Below are 17,216 nucleotides of genomic sequence, written 5' to 3'. Positions count from 1 at the left end.
GTACACTGTCTGCCAGCTCCTATTAATAGTGAGATAGGGAGAGAGAAGTATCTTTTGAGGTCAATCATTTCCTTCCTCACTTCTCTTCTCTTTTGAGAAGCCGAATTGGGCTTGTTATGCAGGATGAAATGTGCATGCTAAAGGAAAACACACTCATTTAGCAGCTGTTTCTGAGTTCCTGGGTTGTATCCTAAAGTTTTGCCTGCTGCATAGTGCTCCTTACTTCTTTAGGATTCACTTTCACTTCACTCACAATAACTCAGAAATAATGAAAACTAATTATGTAACTTAGCAGTGCTGTAATCATGTTTTTGCTGTTGAATGCTTGTCATATTTGGTGCGAAATGTCATATTTTAATTATATCCATAATTACTTTCCCTTCAGATTAAAATTCGGGAATTGAAGGGAGAGCATTCCATTCACAAGCAATTGGATGAGAGTCTTATTTGCCCTCGGCAACTAAAGATGATGTTACTATGGAAACGAATTGTTCTGCTATCAATCACTGGATGCCTTGCAGGTAAGATGTTTTACCACATATTTCATTTGAGACTGCATTTGCTATTACGCTTATATGTGTATTAACATCATAATTTCAAATGTGTATCGATTCCAGAATAACATTAGGGTTGGTTTTATAATTATCCCACATGGAAGAAATATCACAGACTAATTCCATGTCTCTAAGGTGCGAGTTAGAGGATTTTGTAAAAAAAATAATATCGTCTCATAACTGATAACCAGTGTCCACATAAAATATACAGTCTCATCTGCTGGGTGAGGAAGAGACAGAATCAGAACGGTTGTAAATAACCTTAGCAAAGCTCTTCTTCTTGACCAAAAAGGTTACACTGATTAAGTTGCAGTCATTACATGTACAGTATACCTCAGTGTCCTTCAGCAGTCCCCAGAGCGGCCTCCTACTGTACATTTACAGTACACTGTCAGGGACTTCTGGGATACCAATCCCATTCCTGTTTATGACTTGTCCAGATCATTATCAGGATCCTTGGAATGAAACTGGCTCTGCATTTTAGCACAATCTACTTGCCACCGTGCCTCGCTCTGCCCTTGCGGCCACCTGGGATTCGAGCGGGAGAAATACAGACACTCTACCAGAATGTCAACCCTTGTGCAAATGACATTGTAAATCCCAATGAATGTTATTCAAATTGGCTCATGGGTAATTCACACCCAGCTCTCGAGGGAGCGAGTTCCAAGCGAACTCACCTTCCAAGCAGAAAACAGCAGCATTTTTAACATCTAGGTTCTTTGGTGTTGCCTATGGGTGCTAGTCAATACATATTCATCATCGCGAAAATGTATCTTAATGAATCCAAAAACCCTTTGAAAACCACATTTATAAAATAACTTTGACATCTGCGGGATCACGTTTTGTGCAAGTTTGCTTCCCGTGAAGAAGAGGTAGAGGAGGCAACAACTTCACAAAACACACTGACACCTTAGGTGTTAGCCTGGCATTTTCATCAAATTAATTTCATTAGGGTAGGAATGTTTAACCATTTATTATGGTTAAACATTTATTAATAGGTCATTATACAATTTATTAATAGGTCATTGTACATTATCTTATTGGAATATACATTAACTTCTGACAGTATCTTCCTGTCACATTTCTCCCACTTTACTGCAATTTGGTTCAAGGTTAATGAATTTCCCCATATTTCACAACCGTTCTAAGTGTTCCTCCTCAATTCATGTTCACATCTTGTTCCTCAGTTATCGACGATGACAAAAAGTGTTGATTCTTTCACGTATTACTCTGCCTAAAACCGTTTGTGGAGTTGATAGCCACATGCTGCAGTAGGACATTAATTAGGCCTACTATGGGCGTCTGTTGACTTTACTTTCATTTTGCACCAGACTGTGTTCCACATCCTCTCCTTTTAAGTCGCTGGCAAATGAGTGCATCGCTATGGCCTCAATTAACTAGTATGATATAGATGTTCTGAAAATCGACCACTGCTTTAATAATCGATTCACTCAGTTACAGGAAATCAGTAATTAATCTGTGAACTTATTACTTAAGGCCTCAACTGTTTGTGCTTGTCAAGCAACCGACATTGACTGCCTCAGTTCGATCGCAAGCACCCAAAACACAGCCATGCTCGCTGACTTGTTATAAGTCAAGATGTTTTTACTACCGCTCCATATCATCTTGTAAGCGGTCTGTGCAACTGCATAAAACTCTCCCAAACTCCTTAGCCAGCTAAATATTTACATAGTAATCAGAGAAAAATATTACTTATTTGCAATATTTTTTATTTACTCGCATTTTTACCAGGGAGTTTTGAGGAGGGGAAATTAATCACATCTTGCATACTAACAACAGTGCGATGATTTATCATAATGATGAAGCGACTGAGTGAGGCCTGGCAGTCCAGCATGGCAAATGGACCCTGTGTGCCACACTGGAGCAAATACAAACAGGTCTGTTTTTTTTTTTTTTAGTTTTCTAGGTGTCTAAAAGATATTTTCAGATGAAGCCTATGGCAATGTTGAAGCAGCATACAGCGAAACAGATACCAAATATTTCAGCGATGGAAAACAATGGTCGGCGGTGTTTACTCTTCTCAAGGCGAGAAAAACACTGGGCCGACATGTCAGATCGCAGCCACTGTCCTCATGCATTTCCTTGTTTTTCTTGGGATGGAGCAAAACTGTTCAGAGAGTAGCAGTTCCATATACTGGATCATAAAACTAATATGTGTTGAGGATCTGTGGGTGTTGAGTTGCAGTATTTCAGTTTCACTGATTAGATTTTTTTTGCTGTTGAATCATCCCTTCAAGGAGAGGAGCAATGCATTATAGAAAATACCCTCCAGTAACCATGCAGTTTGGAGAATGTCTGTTTACCCCCATCCACTTTTTTTTTGTTTGTCCAGACCCTGGCTGTAGCTTTTGGTGAATTGTTTCAGTATAAAGGTCAAAGAGACAATTTTTTTTCCGGGTTGTACTACTATGGACTTTTTCCCCTTTCTCCAGCCTGTACAGAGGATGTCATATTTCAAGGGCCAAGATGGAAGACGGAGCCCAGTGACCTCATTTTACCAATCAACTCCCCCGACCAGCAAGCCACCATTAGATGCGAGGCGGAGGGGAGCCCTTCTCCACAGTACAGGTAAATTACCGACCAAGTCACGGAAACCCGTCTACCTGATCTCTGCTCTCCATCCCCATCACATCATGAAAATCCACTGCTGCTTAATTGCTTGTAAATCTTCATTGCTGCTTTCCGCGGAAATCAAACGGGGGGGCTACCGATAGCGCTGATTGCTATTGATTTGGTGAAGAACAACGTTTTCTGGACGTGAATGCTCCAGAGAGATTATGTACCATCCAGCAAAAAAAGAGCTTCAAAGAGTAACTGCTTAATTGAGCATCCATTTCTAATTGAAAAAGCTTAGAGTCAATTTTCAGTCTGAGCTGTGATGTAGAGGTAGAGTCAGGGAGCCACCGCCGTAGCTGATGAATATGCTAACACCCCAGATATGAGTGAGGTTAACTTTATTAATGATAAGATTTAAGCCGCTGTATGATTGAAGCTGATGACTTATAATGTGGTGCACGGCTTAAGAAATCATTAGGAGGGTAAAGGAGATTCCAGCGACTAATTTGCACCGCAGATCCTTTGATATCTCCCCGGCTGTTCCCCTCGCAGCGGAGCCGGCCTGGAAATGGCAGCCGGCGCTGTTTTTGTGGTGGATTGTGTTTCGTAGCTTGGTCAGCATCATGTAAATGCACAGCAAGCAGTGGGGAGAGGCAATAACCTTGTGAGTGACATTCCGTTAAACGCTTACATTTCCTATAATGTGTCCGCGCTGAAAACATGGTCTAAGAGCAGCAGCAGGGGGTATCATTATACTTGTTGTGCAACCCGAGCTATCCCAGGCTGAGGTCTGAACCACCGCTCGCATCCTAAGCACGTGAAACCGTTTTGACATTCACTTCCATCGTTCATGTGGTTTTTCTCTTGTCCATTTGGTTGCGTTGCTAGTGCCATGGTAGTAAAATATTCTGTTGTCGATATGATCTGCAGCCTTTTCCCCAGCTGCGAACAAGCTGAGGTCCAACTTAAATTATAGCAGCAGTTCTCCACAGATCCCTGCTGTGAGAGCAGAACATCTGTTCCACACAGAAGATACGGGTCTTTGATTTGATTTTCTAATAATGTGAAGTGGTATATAAAACGGTTCAGTTGCTCATTGTAAGTGAAACATTTTTTGGTTTGTTTATTGATAATACAACACAAAATAAACTTGTCTTACCCTCAATTATGGATTAATATTGTGAAACTGGGTTTAAAAAGACAAATTGATATTTGAGTGAGCAAACTTGGTGCAGTGGATTGGCATTTCTGGTAATGCTTTTAAAGACACTAGTGCTTTGTCCTTAGTTTTACTTTGAGGAAGGAATCGTTTTTTAGGTTTATTTGGGTTGCATCAGTTTTTTTTTTGACACTGATTGTCTTTGACTCGTTTCCCTTTGGGCAAGGAGAGGACTTTTTTGTCCTGATGATAAAATACAAAGTGTAAATGCTCAGCAATATATTTCACTAACACTGAAATTAGAACCTCAAATGACTGCCATGCATACCCCTAGGAAGTGGCCATGCTGTGACTTTCACCAGCATCTGCAGACTATGCATAGCACCAGACCATGCAAATGACTAATATTTGTATAATTAGATAGGCCAGGCAAAAGGGTATAACATTAGGAATTTTATACTTAATCTCCTTAGTTACTGTAATAATTGGTCCTTGGACTATTTTGTATGCAGAACTACCTTTCAAATTGTACTTCCAACAGTTTGGTCAGTGTTGTGAATTTGTCAGCACAGTTGATGCTAACCCTTGCCAGCGAGCCACGAATGGGCTATCTGCATAATGCATGTCAGTCCAGTCAGAATGAGGTGATTCAGCCCTCCCAGACGTCCCGCAATGACCCATATAGCATCTGGTTAAAATGGAAAAATCCACCCTGAAACACTTTAACACTGTTAAAAAACAGTTACTGGCGATATGCGTTGCATTCCTGGGTCCGTTTTGTTATTCGGCGGTGTGTTTTTCTTTTTCCCACGAGCTAACTGGAAAGCATACACGACATGATGTCACGTCCAGATATTTCCAGCGGCTACAATGGAGTTTGATAGCAGAAAGTCTAAACATCAGCAGTAAATGTCAGTTTTTGGTGTCAGTCCCTCAGAATCTTCTTCTGTCTAGAGCCGCCATTTTGCACCGACGTTCAATAATCATACAAGGAGAAATCCATCATATAAGACGTAGACGTAGATACCAATTTCATCAACAGTAGCTTCAATAGACCAGAATGCAATGCAGCTACAAGACATGTTGCCTTCCAATGTTCACAAACTAGCCGGCTAGCTAGCTATATTTCTATACCCATACACCCATCTGTGATTGAAAGCAACAAGTTCATACCGTTTCTCTGGCGGTTGTCGAAAGGCATTTTAGGAAACACAGGAAATCACTAACTAAAGTAGAAGTGGACGAGGCAGGCTGAGGGAAAGTGGGTTCACCAAAAATGTAATTACAACACTTCATCACAAAATAACCCCTGGAATGCATTGAACATCACAAATCGATGGTTAACAGTGTGTGAGTACTCAAGGGTGGAATTTTCCTTCAAAAGGCTGTCGGCCATGTTTGGAAATCCCACTCCCATTTGAAAAGAGAGATTGTTGAATGGGTGCAGCTATGAAGAAATGAAGATGTCAAGGTGTCATTGTCACCGGTCACACTTTTACGCTAATAAACCTTATGGGTTGCAGTTGAGTCAAATGGCTGTGGTGAGTTAGCTGTCTTTTGAACGCTCAGATGCTCTGCTCCACCTGAACCTCGCCCAGGGTTTGCTCTGAACGCTCTGACAGGCCCAATATAGGAATGGGAACTCTGACAGTACTTCAGTTGACAAATAGTCCTGTGTGGTGCCAGAGCACACTCGGGCGCTCGGAGTGGCGGTTTATGAATACACCTGTCATTGTGTTTACTATGAATCTACTGTAATACAGAATCAAGGGCATAGCAGTGATTGGAAAGGAGGAATAAACAGTTCTCTGCCGGTGTCTCCTGTCATCTAATGTGACTTCAGGGAGACGGTGTGACTCTGCTTTGTTTATGGGTTTGTGCAGGGTAAGAGGGACATAAATAGCACTCGGATATAAAGGATTAGCAGATGCTATTTTCTCAATGAACTGAGACACAGTCACAGCATGGAGCTGGATAATAGCAGAGATCCTGCAAATTGTTTCAAACATGCACTTAAAGCATATTCACTTAAAGCAGTTTTCTGCATATATTGTGCCTGTTCACAAATGCATGCGTGTGTGTGTGTGTGTGTATCCGTGTATATGTGTGTGTGTGTTTGTGGGTTCCTGATATCTGTTAATATTTATTTTCAGCTCCCGCAGCCTGAGACACACAGACACACACACACACACACGCACTGATATAGGGTTTTGGATTATTTATTGTATTACATTTGGGTTGAAAACCAAATGAAATATCAATTTAATAAAAAGCGACAGCAATAAGTACTAAACTTAATTGTAGAGAGTACCCTGGTCAGCAGTTGAATTTCCATTATCAGCTCTAAGCTCTGCATGTGTGTGTGTGTGTGTGTGCGTGTGTGTGTGTGTGTAGTCACTAGCGTCTCTGTGGGTGTCTGGCCTCAAGGAAACCCAGGTGAGACAGTGCTGCAGCACAATCCCTAGTCTGTATTTGATGAAGAGACCTCATGCAAAATTGATGTGAACCTCAAGGTCAGGCAGAGTTCATTCAGAGCATGCCCAGATCAGCCTCCGCCTGCAGCACACCGCGGCAAATAGGACTGTTCTCCTGGACTCTCTGTTGGACTTAAGCTCCCCTCTGCCTGATGTGTTAGATTCAATATACTCAGTTTCTGCACTAATACTAAGACGACCTCTGCCTATCGCAGCGTCTCTTTTTTTCTGTCAATTCTGTAAGGAATTGAAAGGAGATGAAGGTAAATATTATTTGACCTGCAGACATCTCTGTGTTGTCATGTTGTGTTGTGCACATTAATACAGTAAACGGTATGGAACAAGTTGGAAGAAACTACCTGTTGACCCAGCCCTCTTTTTTTAAATGAATGTTAAAAAAAAATCAAAATCATTGTTGATGTGATTATATTGTAGTTGTTTCAGTTTAATTTTCTTTTTCCAAATGGATGTAGATATGGTATCGAACAGGTGGGATATAGGTGGGTAGGCTGAAAACATTTTAACAGATGATGATGATTAATTAATGAAATCAATGAAAGCTGCCATTTTATGGGGGTGAGAGTGGGAGGTCGTCTCCAAAGCCTGAAGATTGTCTGAGCATTCTGACGTCTAACTAGATCTGATCTTTGTACAAGAACAAACATTGCTTGCAACTAGCATAGCTAACATTATTGTTGAATCCACTGGCATAGTAGCCATTTTGAGAAATGGCAGGATATCAAATTTTTTCTGTATATAAAGATAGTAAAAATATTTATATACAGTAATAGCTTGAGTCACTAGCAAGTACTTTGGCTGTTGTTCTGGAGTTGGCTGTGTTCACTGGCAAGATTCTTATGTAAAAATAGATCCTTTGCAGCCTAAATCACAAAGTGGGGCTGCAACAGATGAGATTGAGACGCCGTAGATTTATCCTGTTTCCCCAATTGAAATCCTGGTGCTGTGTATTGTCACTGGTGGGATATCTTCTCCACCCACGGGAAGTGTTGAAACGTAAGAGTGAAATCCAAACTGTCTCCTACACCAGTGGCTCTCAAAGTGGGGTCCGGGGACCGCCAGGGGTCCTTAATGGGTTCCATGGGTTCCCCAGCATATTGACTTCACCATTATTTCATTTACAAGACGTTATCACAATTAGAGAATGTAGAAGAATGACTGTTTTGATCATAGTTTCACTGTTATCTCTTTACCTACAATACAGATAGTAATGAAATTCTGGACAAAATCATATCTAACAATGAAAATGTTCTCAGATTTGGGTCTGAGAGACAAAATCTCATCAAATGGGGGTCCGTGGCCCTATGAAAAAAGGTTGAGAATCACTGTCCTAAACAGCAGTGAGCAGCTCTTTGTCCAGAGAAAGCTGGACTCACCAACGTTAGATCTTTTCCTCTCTCATCTCTTTGGTATCTTTGGTATAAAGCATCACAGACTGGCCGGGTTGGTAAACATGAGCATGCTGTGTGCAGTTTACTGCCGTCACATGATTTCAGTTACAGTTACCTCTGTTGCCGCCAATGTGCGAAGTTGCCTTGTGTGGATTTATTATGTTGTTCACAACTGGTAAATCATGATCTGGATTGCAAAACTGCTCCCTCTACATAGGAATAATCCTTTGAATAGCTCAGACTGCATGGATGTTAAGTGGCTGAGGCAATCTACACCGTAAAAAAGATCTCAAATTGTGTAACGAAAGCCGCTGCTTATGGTAGAACGACATCAGCCTCGCTTTGCTCCCCTTGATCTTCTGCACTTTCGCTTTCCTCATCATCCCCTCTCACACAACCTTCGCCTGGAGTTCACAGTGATGGTAAACGAGGGGTGTTGGTGACAGGTTCCTCGTGTCTTATAATACTACAGCAGGCTGGCCTTTCTCAGGTGTTCCTGCTGCAAGAGTAGGTGGCTCACTGATGGTGTCAGCGGTGCAAAGACACCCTCACACCCAGCCAACTGTCTGCTCCAGGGGTGTGTGTGATCTGCTCCGGCTGCCCACCATCCTCCCCCATTAATTTCAATCACGCTGTGTGGCTGCAAATACATGCAGCTTCCCCATCCTTTTTCATTCAGTCTCCTCTCCGAGATCTTCCCTTCTGCACAGACCCAGAGGATTATGTCAGCCTGAAATGGAGAATGGAGTTGAAATGCAGACGAAGAGTGATTTCCTTAAAGGGAATTTAGATATAATACCATTGTTTTATTTTAAATCTTCATATTATGTATTATATACGTGTTCATATATATTCTCAGAAACATGAGCTTTGCCATGCGTCTTCAAACATTTGAAAAGTAATTCAGTGCTTGGAGCGGTGACAAAATCAGTCAGATTAAGTGAATGGCACAGGCTGTTAGATGAATAATGCAGGCAACAACATGAAAGACAGTATCATCTTTTGTAGTCTGTCAGGCAGGAAACTGAGGAGAGTCATGCCTGGTTTTAAGACTATACGTGAAGCACCATCCTAACGGCTTGTTAGTTTGCCGAGGGGGAAAAATAATATTGATGTTTATTTTTTTCCTCATTATTATTGTCATTTCACAGTCTTCAAGCCACGCTGCTCAAGCAGACTCACACATGGCATTCCAATCGTGCTCCACTTCTCACATTTTACAAGGAAAGAGGAGAGTAATGATGTCCATCACGTCTTCGCTAATTCGTCCTAGTGTGATCGCTGTTCATTCAGCGTGTTCTGAGATGGATGAAATCCCATCATCCCCCGCTCCTGTAGGATATCGCTCTCACTGAAACGCCATCAAATATGCTGCTGAGAGACATTGTAAATCTACATTGAGGTGAACCGAGTGGTATTCACTTTATATGGACGCATCGCACTTACTGTCAGGCAATGATGCTTGCAGTGAATTACCTAATGAGTAGCGTTTGATTGCTCAGCATAAACCATATTCAGTGGTTTCTCTCGATATTGATAGCTGTAATTGATAGCTGTCACCTCCCTAGGTTTTTATGAACTCATTTGATTGAGTATCTCATGACCTTTCATTAAAAGGAGCAGAAAATGGTCTGTTAGACAATGCAATATAAAGGTGTCATGAGGGCAATGAGTCAAAAAGTGAAAATAAAAAAAACAAAACCTTCCCTAACTGAGATAAAATAAGTAGGAAATAATCCACACTTATCATACCATATGGGTAATTTATTTTCTATGATTTGGAATTTGCCTGAATTAAAAGAAAGACAAAATATTGAGTTTTAAGTTCTAAAAAACCCTCTGAAAAGTTAGACTGTGAGCTTTAGCTTCCCTCATAGTCAGCGCCTGTTCAATCATTCTCTGTTCCTAACTTGCCGTGGGGGATATTCATGACATTTTACTTTGATTTCTCTGCATGAAGTTGGTTAATAATATAGATCCCGGCTCTTATTACTCACCTTTGTGTTCTCTGCATGACGTGGGCGGGCCAATCAAATCGATCCCCGCGACAAATGTTGTGAGTGCACATCTCCAGAGGCCCGGCTGCTGATTGTGTTTGCGTCTTTGCAGATGGTCACTAAACGGAACGCTCATTGATCTGGGGAACGACTACCGGCGTCACATGTCTGGGGGCAACCTGATCATTAGCAGTCTGGACAGGGACCAAGACACAGGGATTTACCAATGCACGGCCTTCAACACGTGGGGGTCCATCCTCAGCCGCAGAGCCAGCCTCCAATTTGCATGTAAGTGATCCTGCAACTGATAACATGTTTCTGGCATTAACCTTCAACATATAATGGTGCGGGCAGACACGTGATTGTGCAATCAGGTTGTAGATGCTCTATGTCGCTCTGACATGCATGTACTATGGTTGTGTTCCAGACCTTTTTTCTTTTTTTCTTTTTCTTTTTTTCGTTTAGCATTCCTCATTTGGATTGCCTGGGAATAGATTTTCGAGAGGGAAATGGTAATCGAATGAAATGTCAGATGCAACAAACACAGTGGGTGAGGCAGCTTCTGACTGCCTCTGAACTCCATTGATTCTCATTAGCGGTTCCAACTCTGACAGCATCTATGCTCAGTCCGAATTGACTCATATTTTGCCAAGCGATATGCCAGCTCCTGTGATCTGCACTTGAAAGGAGACCAACCCAAATAATGCTTAAGAAGTGTTTGTGTCTTTGTAATCAGCAGCCAGTTTGTTATACATACATATATATATATATATATATATATGGCAGATAGTGAGCGGATCAGACAGTGACGGGCTGTCTGCCGGTCTGCCAGCCTACGGGTTGAAAGGGGAGGGGGGGTTGGGTGGGTAGGTGGGTGGGTGGGGGGGGGGTGGAATGTGATGCTGTGGAGTGGGGTCCTGCCTTCCAGACAGGCGGTGTCGAGGCACCTCTCTCCTCCCCTGATCAAGACTGCCGGCTATTGATCATGTCCCAAGGATAGAGAGCCTTTCACTTCCTCTCAGGAGATGGGCTGCCATTATCCCTATAGCACAGTAATGAATCTCACTTGTGGGGACTGGGTGAAGAGCAGAGCTGCTTGACATTTATTGTCTTGCCTAATGCACAGTGAGGGAGGTCTAGGAGATCAGCATGGCTGATACTCTGACTGTTTTTCCTTGTAATGAGGCCACTGCCCTAAGATAGAAATGCCTCACCTTCTTCCTCGCTTTGCCTGCCTCCTAAATTCAACTGCAACTACTGTAAGTTAACAAAGGCATCCACAGCTGTTTTTCTTTTAAAGAAAAAAACAATTGAAGTATATGATTAGAATTAATTCCTAACCTGCGCACCTCAGCATCAAAATACATATTAATGATGCATTAATTAATGATTCCCATGTTGATCTTTTTTCCATACTGCCTTAAAATAGCCTATTCTCAGAAGGTTAGCTGCACTGCAGTGCGGAGCCTCTGGGACGGGTAAAACTCCAATGCCTTGCTCAAGAACACGTCTGTAGTGCTGGTGGACATTGTACATGGCAGGGAATGTCTATCCCTTACAGGAAAGTCACATGTGAAAACCCACATGTGAATTCAAAGCACATCTGCTTTCTGGACACATGTTGGTTTTCATATGTGAACAGATTTTATTTTTTCACATTTTCAGCTGCCATTAGATATGCTGGATATTTGCTTCACAGTCGATAACTTCATTTCACACACAAAGGGAGAATTGGTGAAAATGTCAATGGGAAATTTCACATGTTCACGTATGAAAACCCATGTGTCCAAAAACCACAAAAGCTTTGAATTCACACGTGGGTTTTCACATGTGACTTTTTTTCCAAGGGATATAGCAGCACCATTAACCAGACCAATCATCCTCAAGCTGTGATGGTGGGCCAGCCAGTCTTGTATGCTCGAGACTGATTCTGCTTAGAGAGGCATTGCTGCAGCTGGGCCCGGCCTGCGGCTCTCACAGTTTGAGTGTGTGGTCAGTTCACCCCGGTGAAGCCCATTATTCTTCTGCTCAGAGACGAGAGGACTGTATCCCCTACAGCACCTCCCCCCCCCCCCCCCCCCTCTTCCCCACCACTTGGTGAAATCCGGGGCGAAGGAGTCACCCTCTCCTCGTTCCCTAAGTAATTATTAGCCGCTCTCTGATTCACCTCCCGCTGTTTCCAAAAAAAGGAGCGCTGTTGTAATTATCAACGGCTGTTTTAATATGCTTTTTCTTTTCAATCAGCCGGGTACGCGAGGCTCGCTCCAGCCTTCGGAATCATAAATGTCTTTAGGAGGTGGACTCTGTGTTTACCCAGGCGGCCTGTCGAGATCAGAAGCGAACTCGCCTCTGTCCGCGTTTCAAGTCGGCCGTCTCCTCCTGTGGCCTCCTCCGTGTCCCGCCGCGACTCGGCTGTTTGATTCCGCCGCGGTCATCGGAGAGCCGCTCATTAATCTTACCCCGCGCTCTGTCCCACTTCTCTCCATAATCTTCCCCCTCCTAATTTCTCTTATCGGTCACACTGACTTTCTTTTGTTTGTGTTTGGAAGGCTCACTCCAGGCTGCTCGCCAGAGGGTGCAGACAGAGCACAGAGCGGACTGCGGCAGCTCTCCCCCCCCCCCCCCCCCCATCAGTCATGAAGCCAGGGGGTGGTTTATCATCCCAGGTTTAGGTTTTGTCTGCCAGCAACTCCTCATTCATTTGCAGGGGATAAGTTGCGCTGAGAGTATTGATGGGGAAGCTAATGCTTTTAAGTGCAAGATTACACCACATTTAATAATGATGTTGCTTATTGCTCCTGGCACTGCAAACTGTCATTTGTCACGCACGCTCCCCCGTGTTTGTTCAGTCCGCGGAAAGCGTTCCCCCCCCCCGCCCTTCTTCATTTTATCCCGTTTCAGCCTAATCTCTTACTTGCACAAAAGTGTTGTGTTGCAGGGTAAACGTCACCAAGTGAGGGCCATCTATTTCATCAGCACCCCAGATGGCTTTGAAAGCTTTGGAGGCTGTCAGGAGGTGTCCCAAGGCAATCAATGATGCCCTACTAAAGTCCCACAGCTCAAAATGTAACATCAAAAACAAGCAAGTTTAGGAAAAGTTATGTCCCCTAGATATAGATTTTGAACTCTACTTATCAAAGAAATTAATGAGAATCTTTTTTTTTAATTTCATTTTAGATGCCTGATATCTGATATGATCTTACATTCTTTGAGCTTTCTGTCTGATGCGAGATCTTATTTGATTCTTCAGACCTTGATAACTTCAAAACCCAAACAGTGAGGAGTGCTGTCAACGTCCGTGAGGGCCAAGGAGTGGTTTTGTTATGTGGGCCACCTATGCATTCTGGAGGTAAGTTCACCACATGTCTGCTCTCATGGTTTTGCATCATACCAAGCGTGAGTTTAACACGTGTAAATCATCTACTCACCATCTCTTATTAATACATGACTCATACTCTGCCTGAAGAACCTCCAATCTGTTTCCCATGGCAACCTTTGATAAAGGATTACCTCCTTACTCACAAAGCTAATCTTGTTTTTATAGCCATTTATGTGTAAACATGGTTTTAGTAATCATTTCCTTATTTCATACAGAAAGCTACTAAGCAAATCCCTGCTTGGTTGTTTTTTTTTCCCCCTTCATTTTTGATTTTGATTCTTTGCCTCATTCGAGCAATATATTCCTCAAATTGGAGTCTTAACCCACTGGTAAGGCAATGTGGTCCTGGATGTGGTGTGAATCCTGGATTAGGTAATCAATTTCAACTTTTCCCAGCTAATTGGAATGCTGAACATAAAGGAATTCAGACCTTAGTTGCACTCTACCCCAAGAGAAGTAACACAGGGAGAAACTTTTTGGATTTTTGCTTTGTGCATGACTTACCAGTCTTACTTAAACATATATTATATCTATCTCTATCTCTATCTTACTTACTACTTTTTGGAATAATAATTTGGTGGTTATACTGCATATTTGGCTAACCCTTAAGTAATATCCAGGTAAACTAGATGTAATCACTAATTATTGAATTAGAATGACTGGTAATTACTGAGTAATATACAAGTGAAAAAAAGGTGCTTTTAGCAGTAGTTGTATTAGATTGGCACTACCACACACTTTTGAAAACTTAAAAAGGTGCTGCCATGAAGGATAAACTAGTTGAAAAAGGAAGAAAAGCACTGACTGCATTGATTTCTCTTCCACAGAGTCATTACAGAAAGTGACGACATCTGTGCAGAAACAATCAATGTTTTTTCATTAGGTTTTCATTTGCTCATAATGTAGAATACATACAATAATACATTATATATTTTAGAAAAGACATACCAGTACTGACTGTGTACAATATTCACATAGGTGTACACACATACTCTATAGTAACAAACACAAATAACAACAGAAAACAACAAAAACACCAGAACAGGCCTATATTTTTTTATTGTATATTGTATATTACTCAGTAATTACCAGTCATTCTAATGCTATAACTAGTTATTACATCTTTTTTACTTGGATATTACTTAGTTATTTCCATTTACTACATAATTAATGGCCTGTAATATAAAGGGTTACTCATATTTGCTTTCTTTTTATGCATATGTTATCCACATGGAAGGATGTTCTAATAAGTCCAAATGTAGTTTAGAATTGCATATCATCTACTCAACATACTTAGAGATACAACATATATAGAGTCTTGCATTGCAGCAGGTATTTCTTGCCCATGTTTATTATTATGTTCTTTTATTATCACAAAGTGATATTTTTTTCACCATTATACAATCTGTAGACAGCTAAGATAGACAATAGCTGGCATCATGACAGGCCAACAAAAATCCAAAATAGATCTTTAGATTTCAGTCACTGACAAGCTAAAAATACATGGTTTGAACGGGAGTCTACAAGTGGGAGACTAAGGTGTACGCTGCTGGTGTGTTCTCTCTGCTTGGCCCCACCTCTCTGTGTGTATCTACAGGAAACTGAGAACATGGACAATGGCTGCTGCAAAGCTTGTCACCCTGGTGATACAGTAGCTTGCACACTGGGATGGCCAATTCTCTTCACAAGAGTACAGTTTGTAGCGCAGTGCATTGTACAGCTGGTCTATGGGATAATGGGTCAGAGTACCTTGTGTGAAATACAGTTTGACAGCTTTCCATTCTGGCATAAGCTTATACGTGGTTGGCTGCTGTTACCGTAGAGCTATTGTGTTTTCTCACATTCTCAGAAGTGAATGAAAGTAAGGCAGAGCTCAACATGCTCTCTCTCTCTCCTCTCTCTCTTTGTCTCTCTTTCTCCCTTTCCCCCCTCTCTCTCCTCCTTTTGCATTTTGATGCATGGGTGTTGTACATAACCTTGAACTCCAATGAACCTTCATTATCTAACAACTATAAGGCATCCCTGCAGGTCTTCATTCCGCCTCACTGGCTTTGAAGCCTGCAATAGACTTTGCCTCCACTAGCACATTAGTTATCACATTACATAGACATGGCCACAAATGAAATATTGTCGCAAGCTAAAGTGATTGCATTACTTTTGTGCTCCATCATAAATATTTGTTTACTCTGGAGGGCTCAATTACGAGATGTTTCCTTTCTTGTGTCACAGCCATGGCACATTAGTAGCTTTTTCTGTTGCATAAAAGCCATTGTGTTCAACAATAAGTGAGGTTGTTGCACTGTATTTGCCGTCCTCCCCTTGACTTACATTTGCTTGACAAATGCTATCACTGCTCATTACGGCCACATAGCTCAGAGTCAGGGATACCCTGCTCCTGCTTGCTTAATCAGAAGGAGTTTGTGTCTGCATCGCTGCACCCACCTCCGAGACTCAATCCCATCCAAAGCCCGGAGGCTCGCTTCCTCGGGGGACCGGATATGATTGACAGTCATTGCATACACCTTTTGACTTGGAAGCCCTCACCTCCAAAGTGGTAGATTACACAGAGCATCTCCTCGCTTCTGCAATTCTGCGCAGTGTGCTCTTCTCGAAATGACACAGTAATGCATCTTGGCAGGCCTCTCCTTTCTTAAATTAGACCTGCTGCTTGAGAAGGGGCATGGCATGAATGAGTCAGATCTTGAGGACGCCCCCACACCCACCTGTCCCTACCTCTGTCCACCCATCCATCCATCCATTCATCCATCCATCTATCCATTCATCCATTCGTCCGTACATCCGTCTGTCCATCCGTCCATCCATCCATCCATGTACCAAGTCACTCAGGGACCCGGGGAATGGAGGCCATGTGTCAGGGGAGGGCCAGTGAGGCGCTGTAATCCGTTTTGTTTCGCTCCCTTTCCTTAGGTCCGCTTTTTCTTTTGCACCGATAGCTATTACATTTCCCATGTCTTGGTATCTCTTCCGAAGAAAACTGAGATAAGGGAAGGGAAATTGTGTGATATGCTAACATTATATGCCCGCAGTGGGGTATGTTTCATTCTGTTCAACCATTTCGCAGCCATAGAGGCTGATGTATCTAATATGTGTGGAATTGGTCGGGCTTAGAAAGAGGAATGAATGTGGACCACCACCGCACTGAATTTAATTGTGTTTCTCTCCATCCTAGAGCTGACTTTTGCGTGGATCTTCAATGAATATCCATACTTTGTCCAACAAGACACTCGTCGGTTTGTCTCCCAAGAGACTGGGAGTCTGTACATCGCCAAAGTGGAGACATCAGATGTGGGAAACTACACCTGTGTGGTCAACAACACTATCACTAGGGAGAAGGTCCTCAGCTCTCCCACACCGCTGGTCCTCAGAAATGATGGTAAAAACAGTGTGTCCAGTACTGGGATGTCTTTTTCCTTGGATTTTCTGTTGATGAAGTTGGAGTTTTTCTTTGTCTGCTCAGCCATGGTGGCTATCAATGCTCATGCTAACTACCCAGTTCCTCTTCTATTGATTCCAAACAAACCACTGCTGGAAAAGTAAAATGCATCACTTCCTGAGTGCCAGAGGATTTCTTGTAAAGACCCGACACCGGGTGTTTACAACAATAAATGTTAAAGCTTTCAACTGAGCGCAGGCAGAATCACTTGTG

At 42.3% G+C, this 17,216-nt stretch overlaps 1 protein-coding gene across 1 annotated transcript in view; it reads left to right on the top strand.

Annotated features, from left to right (window-relative positions):
- Positions 1-466: 466 nt before the first annotated feature.
- cntn3b (contactin 3b) overlaps positions 467-17,216 on the top strand; it is a 33,641-nt gene continuing 16,891 nt past the window's right edge. Inside the window, exons 1-5 of the mRNA XM_071539965.1 lie at positions 467-521; positions 3,008-3,143; positions 10,283-10,458; positions 13,421-13,519; positions 16,740-16,943. Of these exons, the coding sequence (XP_071396066.1) occupies positions 467-521; positions 3,008-3,143; positions 10,283-10,458; positions 13,421-13,519; positions 16,740-16,943 (670 nt within the window). The remainder of the gene's footprint in view (positions 522-3,007; positions 3,144-10,282; positions 10,459-13,420; positions 13,520-16,739; positions 16,944-17,216) is intronic.

This window comes from Centroberyx affinis, unplaced genomic scaffold (genome assembly GCF_046629955.1).
Source record: "Centroberyx affinis isolate AG114_WGS23_722 - 3 ecotype Tasmania unplaced genomic scaffold, CSIRO-AGI_Caff_v1 ptg000209l_1, whole genome shotgun sequence".
Taxonomy (NCBI): Eukaryota; Metazoa; Chordata; class Actinopteri; order Beryciformes; family Berycidae; genus Centroberyx; species Centroberyx affinis.
This window is presented reverse-complemented; position numbering and strand designations above follow the sequence as displayed.